Source organism: Stegastes partitus, unplaced genomic scaffold, assembly GCF_000690725.1.
Source record: "Stegastes partitus isolate 25-593 unplaced genomic scaffold, Stegastes_partitus-1.0.2 Scaffold474, whole genome shotgun sequence".
NCBI lineage: Eukaryota > Metazoa > Chordata > Actinopteri > Pomacentridae > Stegastes > Stegastes partitus.
In genome coordinates, this window is record NW_007578205.1 from 162,842 (window position 1) to 171,968 (window position 9,127).

The 9,127-nt window shown below is 40.7% G+C and overlaps 2 protein-coding genes across 2 annotated transcripts; one reads left to right on the forward strand and one right to left on the reverse strand.

The window, feature by feature from the left end:
* Window positions 1–343: 343 nt before the first annotated feature.
* Window positions 344–4,525, forward strand: gpha2 (glycoprotein hormone subunit alpha 2). Its single transcript, XM_008286886.1, has 4 exons — window positions 344–349; window positions 1,038–1,152; window positions 2,740–2,924; window positions 4,421–4,525. The coding sequence occupies exons 1-4, from the start codon at window positions 344–346 to the stop codon at window positions 4,523–4,525; spliced, it is 411 nt and encodes a 136-aa protein (XP_008285108.1).
* Window positions 4,526–6,467: 1,942 nt separating this feature from the next.
* On the reverse strand, window positions 6,468–8,745 carry LOC103360921 (glycoprotein hormone beta-5-like). Its single transcript, XM_008286857.1, has 2 exons — window positions 8,539–8,745; window positions 6,468–6,908 (listed from the first exon to the last, which is right to left on the reverse strand). The coding sequence occupies exons 1-2, from the start codon at window positions 8,743–8,745 to the stop codon at window positions 6,720–6,722; spliced, it is 396 nt and encodes a 131-aa protein (XP_008285079.1). The 3' UTR covers window positions 6,468–6,719.
* Window positions 8,746–9,127: the final 382 nt, after the last annotated feature.

Here is a 9,127-nt window from a genome sequence, read left to right on the forward strand (position 1 = left end):
AGTGATAAAAAAGATATTTATTTGGTGGTATTTTGCTTTTAAAATGTGTTTCTGTTTCGGTAAGACTGAACCCTGTGTGTATTCTGTCAGTATTGGTGGTCCCGTGTCCCCCCTCCCAGAGTTCAGTGCAACATTACAACCCACTTTCCTTCAAAGACAAACCTTCAGGCGTGGAAACCCCACATAAGAGGAGAAAAAACTCAGGCGTTTCCCCCTCTACACCCCACCAGTTGACACCAGGTTCATTTCCTCAGACACACACACACTCAGGCTCGGTCCTGACCCGCTAATTTGGCGGCGTAAATGGCGTCTCCTGGGGGGGGGGCTTTTCTTCACCGTCGCCATGGCGGTGATTCCCAACGCGACGAGGAAGCGGAGCTGGAAAGAGCCGCCAATTTAGAGGTCGGAGGTCACGAGCGGCAAATTATCCGGAAAACATGACTTTATTGTTGACACACGTGTGGGAGTGTGTGGAGCCTCGCTGTTGACATGCTGCATGTGGTCGAGTGGAAAACAGACGCCGCCGGTGGATCGTTCATATAGAACAGAGAGCGCGCCGGTGATGATACGTGCCGTCGCGTACGTAACGTGTGTCAGCAGGTTGCTGTTAAATGAGGCACGTTGAAAAGATAGAGCCACTATTGTTTTTATCCACATTAGCTGTTACTCAACTGAGTGACACTCGGGCAGGATGGGAAATCACCTCAGCAGAGCGAGGAGGAGGCTCCGAGGAGAAGGGCTTTTATTCGAGGGGAAAGTTCAGCGAGAGCAAATCAAAAAATCATTGCCTTTTTAGCTCGAAAAAACCAACTGAGAATGTGATTTAAGAGGCCGAAACCACTGAGTCCAACTATCCTGAGGTGCACATTAAAGCTAAATGATGCCTGAACAGATTTAAGGAGGTCAAACGCTCCAGAAACAAAGCACAGATTTAACAACTTCATGTAGCTAAAGATGATTTTTAATCATCGTGTCACGGTTGGGAACCACTGAACCTGGTATTTTGTATGATTTTCTCAAACTCTTCCTCCTTCCAGATGTCGCTGACCTCCCATCTCTGCCTGCTGGCGCTCCCAGTGATGTCGCTGCTGCTGCTCTTCTCTCCTATTGGCTGGAGCCACGACAGCCTCACCCCGGGGTGCCACCTTTACCGTGAGTGTCACAAGTGAACGTTTCCGGAGAGAAAAGATGAAAGAATCCTGAATAGAAATAGACGGGAGAAGTCGGTAAAGATGGCGTCTCCTCCTGTCTGCTTCATCACAATCAAACCAGGAAACATCCAGCCAATCGCATCACTGCACCGACTCAAGTCAAGAAACCAATAACGTTAAAAATATTACAAGGGGGAAGAAAATGTTGTTTAAATCTCACATTGAGACAAAAGCAAATTCTACACATGCGGTTTTTGTATCCCAGTGACTGCTATAGTTGCAGTTACGGCTTTTTCTCCATTTATAAAAACAGGAAGTAACTGCCACAATGACTGCTGAGTGGCAAGACTTGCAAATAAAGCTGCTCTGCTGCGCTCCTAGAACCAGTTCAGCTCTCTAGCTATGCAACCAGGTTCCTTCTTCATGGCAGAATGACATCAGAATAAACTACAAATTATTCTCCTGTAAGATTTTAGCATCTTATTGCAGCCAGTCATGTGCAACATTCATCACGTATAATTCAGACTTTTCATTGAGCATATTCGCTGACGATGACGCCCTCTTCCCAGCTAGATTTTTTTTGGTTCCTAGAAAGTATTCGGATTAAGTTTTAGTTATGTTTTCAAAAGGAAGTTGTTTTTTTTTAGTTCCAAGAATGACATTCTTCGAGGATAACATTCTCTAAACATTCTAAAAACGTTTGGTGATATCATTGTTAGCCCATTATGCCTCAACATTCTTAAAACCAACTGCTATATTAAGAACAACCTTCCATTGTTATCGTGTAGACTGTGGAACATCATTGGAAGGTTTTACAGAAACACATTCTTTTAGGTGTTACCTAAACGTCCCCAAAACATCCGCAGAACCTTATAGGCAAAACTGTTTGTACTGTTTGTCCATTCTCCATCTAATATCCTGCTATCCCACAACCCCTCACCTCCACTCTCAAACCAACCAGTCAAAGCAGATAGCCGCCTTCCCTGAGCCTGGTTCTGTCGAAGGTTTTTTTTTGGTTCCTTCCCACTGTTGCCGACTGCTTGCTCATAGGGAATCCAAAGGCAATTTTAGATTGTTGGGTTCTCTTTTCTGTGTTGAAGTTTCATAAGGTCTTCGTCTTACTATGTGAAGTGCTACGAGATGACAAATGTTGTGAATTGGTGCTGTATAAATAAAGTTGAATTGAATTGAAAACCTTCGTCAATATATCACGTTGCAGGTACGTTTTTTGTTGTTGTTTTTACTCATAATCTGACGAGATCTTCCTAAATGTTGCTGGTAAAAAGTGACATCTTAGTTCATTTTTAGCATCACGGGAGCATTATTAGAAATGATAAATAGTCTTAAAAATATGCTTGAACGATGGATGGTTTGTGCCTCAGGTTTTGCTACTTTGTGGTTCCGGCTTTTCAGATTTTCAACAGGTTTTTAGCTTCACCAACCAGTTTTGTGTGGGTAAAAGTGCATCTACAGTACCTCCGCCAATACGCTCCTTCTCCACAACAAATGGCATCTGAAAAAGAAAGTTTGGTCAAAATTGTTTCTAAGAATCAGTCAGTAATTCTTCACTCGTTTCTTCCTCCTCCAGCCTTCAACGTGACGATCCGAAGCGACCGCCGCGGCACCTGCAAAGGCACCCACCTGGTGTACGCCTGCGTGGGCTACTGCGAGTCCAGCGCCTTCCCGTCCAGGTACTCGGTGCTGGTGGCGTCCAACTTCACCCACAACATCACCTCGGTTTCACGATGCTGCACCATCAGCAAGGACGCCAAGGTGAGGGCAGAGAGCAGACGGGTTAAAGGTGGAGGCTGTGAATGGAGACAGATTGTTGATGTTTAGCTAGTTAGTATGTTTAGCTAGTTAGCATTGCTCTCACTGCCCCTACTACTTTGTTTCCCCTCTGAGTCATAATGTTTGGATCTTTCTGAGGCATATTTATTGAGCAGCTGTGTGCACCAGATTTTCAGCTCAGTCTCCACAAAATAACGTTCCTATACAACTAAACTGCATTCCCAAGTTTAACCAGTTGAAATGAGCGATGTAGTCCACGTTAGGACGTAGGAGGGAAGGATGACGGTTTAAACCAGTGACCCAACTTTCAGCCAGAAGTCCGACATCCCATCAGTCTTAGAATTAAGGTTCCTTGTTTACTTTCGGTTTCGGTTTAGCCACAAAAACTTCCTGGTCAGTTTTAGCAATTATCTTTATAAGCTTGGTTAAGGTGACTAACCATCACTGCTTCATTAAGGTTCAGAAAAATCTCATGTTTGTGTTAAAATATGACCCCTTCGCAGCATTTTTGAAGGTTCACCACCATTTTCTGGCTTATTTGGCGGACAAGTCCCGCCCCATCTAACATGTGATTGGTTGACTGGAAAGGAGCATCAACCCATAAAAACAGCCTTAACATACCGACAGCCTTGGATTCAGACTCCAACATGACATTTTATGTCACAAATAAGGATAACAGCGTATTATCTGACTTAACAATCCCACAGATTGGCTACGTTCAGACTGCAGGATTTAATGCTCAATTCAGATTGTTTTGTGAAAAACGATTTTCTGCAACTTCGTTCACATTTCCAACTTCATACGACCCGAAAGTGTCCCGCATGAGCAGACGAGGACACGATGATGTCACACGCAGTGAGCGTGCTCAGAGTTTACGGAAGTAAACACAGACAGTAATGGTGGAGCGTATCTTGCCCGATGGTGGAAACAGAACTGTGACCGCTAACTAAACCGGCATCAGCAGCCAAATACTGCCTGTACATTCCGGCCACTTTCACCCCGTTGGAGCGCTCCGAGAGGGTGGAAGTGGCCGGAACGTGCACAAGCGCACCGGTCAGTTAGGTGTGAAATCCAGCGATGCGTAGTGTTCTAACAACACACTAGTTGTTATAATAACTAAAATAATGAAAATCACCCTTCAAGCATCAAGCCCTCCGTGTATCTCGACCTCCATCTTGCTATCCGACATGAAAGAAGGTTTCACATTTAGTGTCGGATTATTGAGTCATGACTGTAGCTGTAAAAATGCAATTAAAGCAAATCTTGTGGGCGTATTTCAAAGTCAAGTTCTTTTTGTTTTTCCACTGTAGTATTTGAAATCCGATGTGCAAAGATTTTTTTTTGGTATCAATACTCCCGTCATGCAAGAAATAAAGGTTAAAAGCAGCACAGTTAGTGTTGAAGTTGTACAGGAGGGTGATTTTGTGGAGACTCAGAGCAGCAGACTTTACCTTCAACTCCATCATGTTTCCCCTCAGGTCAAGGTTCGCCTGGACTGCCCTCGAGGCCGCCACCACGACGAAATCGAGATCCTGACGGCGAAGGCGTGCCGCTGCGACATGTGCCGCAAATCCCGCTACTGACGCTTCAACGCAGCTGGATGAAAACACATCACACACTCAGCAGTACAATATCTGGTAGAAGACCGAGCAGTAGCTTTCCTTTTTCTGTCCACGTCGGCTTGTTTCGCGTGTTGAAGTGTAGATTTGCCTCCAACTGTCAAAAGCAGGGTTTCTTTACAATGACAGAAAATGATCAAGAACTCCTTGAATGTGTGTGTGTTGGTGTGAAATGTGAGGTGAGGGAGGTTTAGTTCTAGAAAACTTGATTCACTTAGAGGCTGTAGAAACTGTTCTGTCACAAACAAACTGTTTAGCTTTGAGGCTTGAAAAACACTTTGCCAGCAGGTAGAAATACAACAACAATAATCATCATTCTTACTTCTTACGACTCAGCAGAAAAAACACAAACACAAAGAATCGATCACTGTACCAGAGGCGGCAGCAAACCGTCTCCTCATTGACTCGCATTAAACAAAAAGACGTCGTCGACATACGAGAAGTTTCATTCTTTGCAATAACCACTAATCACAGACCAGAGACCAAAGAATGTACAAAAAAATTTATTTATATTTATAAATTTGAACGTAAAGACATTTTTTGTAAATAATATCTATTGATGAAACCAAAGAATGTTGAAAATGTCGGTTAAATGAATAAAAAAAAAAGAGAGAAAGAAAGAATGCACTGTATAGTTTGTGATGAGATTGTGTGTCAATAAATTTCTATTCTGCAACTTTAACGTTATCTGTGTGGATTTATTTTAATTTTGTTGTTGATATTTTTGCACATCCCTGATCTTAACCTCAAACTAAGTCCTGAACCTCACATGAAATGATGTTAAGGAGACTTTAATGAACAGTTTGCATTTTTAAAAAATGACTTAACTTCTGTACATGAGTAGAATTTTGAGATACTTTACTCGAGTATTTCTATTTAATGCTCCTTTCTACTTCCACTCCACTACTTTTATCTGACGCTTTAGTCACTTTAAAGATCTAATAATACAACAAGTTTTTCAATTATTTTGGTAAAGAAATCAGAGGTTTTTCTAACATCTTACAAAAAGCGTCGTCACATTTCTGATGCTTTACTAAAAGAGGATTTTTTCCTCTAAGCTTCTCGTTCACTTCAGTAAATGTTGTAAAAATGGCGTTGCTGCATTAAAAGCTGTACATAAAGTAATTTATCTAGTTCCAGCTTAACGTGCTGCCGACACACTGATGCTTCATAATTATCTAATTATGTATTTTATAACAACACGGATTAGAGCAGCACTTTTACTTATTTACTTTAAATACATTTTATTTTTACACCATAAAAGACGAAAGTGTTATTTTTTTTGAACAATTTACAGATTTTTTCTATTTTGTCAGATTGCTTATATTAACCAGAACAATCATGTACAAATTATTCACTTGCATGTCAAATAATGTGAATCATGTCCACGTTTGAAGTCTGTATTTTTGTAAATTGTCATTTATTCTTTCACAATGTTTGACCATAAAATCACACTATTTTTTTTAGTGCATTTAAATGAGAAAAAAATATTATTTTACAGATCTTTGCTCAGATTTTTATGGATTTCTATCTATTTATTTATTCATTTACACTGTCGCATATATGTACTTTCACTTAAGTAGATGCTTTTTGTACCATATTGGTACTTTTACTCAAATAAAGGTTAAACTAAAGTTGTTTTTTCCACAACCTTCAAGTAAACCCTGTAAATGATTCATGAAGGATTATTGCGGCACAGTTAACTGAACTCATCCTGTCAATAGCAGCTGCAATTATGTTTTATTTGTGAATTCACTCAAACAAATTCAGATTTTTATCTAATTACAAAGAACATGAAACCCTTCTGGATTATAATCAGAGCTACAGGTCACATGTAATGTTTGTTTTCATACGTATATAATCTAAAAGTGCCGTCAAAGATTCAGAAAGAACAACAGAACTCATGTTTTGAAGCATAATTTTTCTTTTTACATACAGATGAGTAACTACAGACACAGTCTTTGGTTTATAAATGTGTAACTTAGTAGATTCAGCATCGTTTCTTCTGTTCCTGAATATAAACATCTGACTAATACTTCACTCCACATGCTTCACCCCACATCAGACGTCTTGCTTTCATCATTTTATTAAGTGTCATTCATGTCACTGTTGATAAGATAGTTTGCAGGTCCAGTCCGGTTCGGTTCGGTTCGGTCCATCAGAAGGTCTCACACTCGGTGTCCTGCGTGGAGCAGACAGCGCAGTGGCAGTGCAGCGCCATGGGATAGTGGTAGAGCGGGGAGATGGAGGGCTGGCAGCCGGGCAGGCGGGCCGTCATGTGTCTGGTTCTGCTGTAGGTGCAGACCCGGTGGTGACGGTGGATGTAGGGAGGATCTGGGACGGGCTTCTGCACAGATCACACACAGACACACAAACACACACAGCTGGAGACTTTACAGACTAAAACAAGAGGGTAAAGACAAAGCTGCACTCTGAAAAGTTAATCAAGTGACCTGCTCCCGCTGCTAAAATACAAAAGTTCTCAGTTAGATGAACTGTTTATCATTGTGATGAGTTGTGTTGTCATGATAATGCTGGTAACTGCATCAACTTCGTATTTTATGTAATTTAAACTCAAATTTCTGTTAGTTGATTTAAAACAAAATTCAAGTTGAGGTAACTTAAAGAAATTGGCTTGTTAACATTTTGCTTCACCTTGAGGTCACAATTTAAAGTCCTCCTCCTGCTGCTGCTTAACTCTGGAGCAACTTCATGTTTTAAATTTGCCACTCTAAAAGCTTGTGTTCATAATGATGGTAAGTATATGACACTTAAAAATATTGGAACAACTTAAATTTTCTGAAAAATCATTTTAAAAACGTATAAATTTTAAGTAAGTGGTAAATAAAATGCCTTTGATTAAGGAGGAAAAGTGGATTCCACGAACTTAATATCGTTTGTTGGTTGAACATAAGTCCATTATAAATTGTCATAACTAAACAATATTAATGCAAACTGTTGCCTTAATTGTTCTTGTTGTTTGGCCCAAACATTGTTGTTGTTTTGTTTTAAGTATATGTGGTTCTTAAAATCAACCTCAATCTGTGAATTTATGACTGATTTAAAAAGATTTAAACTCATTAAACTCTAGAAAGAAATGTTAGTGTTTTTCTAGTATTAGTAGTTTTAAAACAGACACGTAGTTTTACAGGACTTCAAGTTAAAGCAACATAATTTGTTCTAAAATAGCCAACTTAAAAACTTGTGTTCATAATTATTATAATTCAGTACATAGCATTTGTTGAAACACCCAATTTTACGAATAATCCACATAAAAACATGTAGATTGTAAGTGACAATAAGAAACCTCAAAATTGATTTAGGAGGAGAAGCTAATTGAGCTAATTCAGTGTAGTTTGTTGGTTGAACATGATTTCATTCTAAGTTGTAATAACTCAAAAACATTGATGCAAACTGTCTCAGTCTTTGATGTTGAGCAAAACATTATTTGTGGTTCTTGAAACTAACCCTCAAGCTGTGAATTCTTGTTTTTAACTAATTAAACTCTCAAATTACAGACAGAGAAGTGAGTATTTCTGTCGTATTAGTAGTTTGACATCAAGTCTACAGTCTTAAAGTTTAGTTTTATTTCTGTTAAAGCTTCTTTTTGTTAAATGATCAACCTGTGCAACCAGTGAAATCCTGTTTAAAGTCCCTAAAAAAGCTCAAGCTGGACCTCTTTCCGCTCTCACTAGATTCTTAAACTCTAAAGTTGGTTTTTCGATCATTCGGAGGTAAAAGTTAAACGTCTAAAACCAGAAGAAGTTCAGTAAAACATCAGCGTCCCTCCCTGCTTGGAAGGACTCGGTGGTTTCTGGGCCAGAGTCTGACCGGGCCGTGGGCCTTCTTCTGGTTTGGACCGAGTCCCGGCTCATTAATCATTTATTGATGCTTCGCTATTCCGGTATTACGGAAGCGTTCAGAAATAGAAACAGAAAAAGGCGGGACCGGAGCTGTGACTAGCGTCTGAGCGTCACCTCCCAGGTGTGGCAGCGCCCCCAGCAGGCCTCGGTGGTGATGCGCAGCCCCCTGCAGCCGGGCTTCTGGGCCACGAAGGAGAACTCTCGCACCGCGCAGCCTCGGAAGGCGTGCAGCGTCGTGGTCGTCGTCACGGCAACGCACACCACGGCCGCCCCGGCAACCAGGAGGACGAGGAGGGAGAGGGAGGGAGGATGGAGGTGCATTCTGGGTAATGATGGACAAAGAGAGAAATAGGGTGAAGTAGCAGAATTTATTAGCGTAAATGATAATATTCGGATTTTTTTATCGTGGAAGTTAGAGGAAATGAACATCTTATTGAGTAAAAAGATGAAATCTAAACATCAGGAAGTTATAAAAAGTCTAACATGAGGAGAAATTCCATCTGTTTCAGCACTTAAATGTTCTTTTTTTGCCTCTAAACACACAGTTTCTGAGATAAATTGTCGATATTCAACATCTGCAGGAGGAGGTGATCAAACAGCGAGACACCCAGCGTGACTCATGCCTCCCTCTGGTGTCTGTTGTGGCTACTGCAGCCAAGAAATAAAGATTCTCAGATTCACAAGAAATGAAACAAACAAAGCA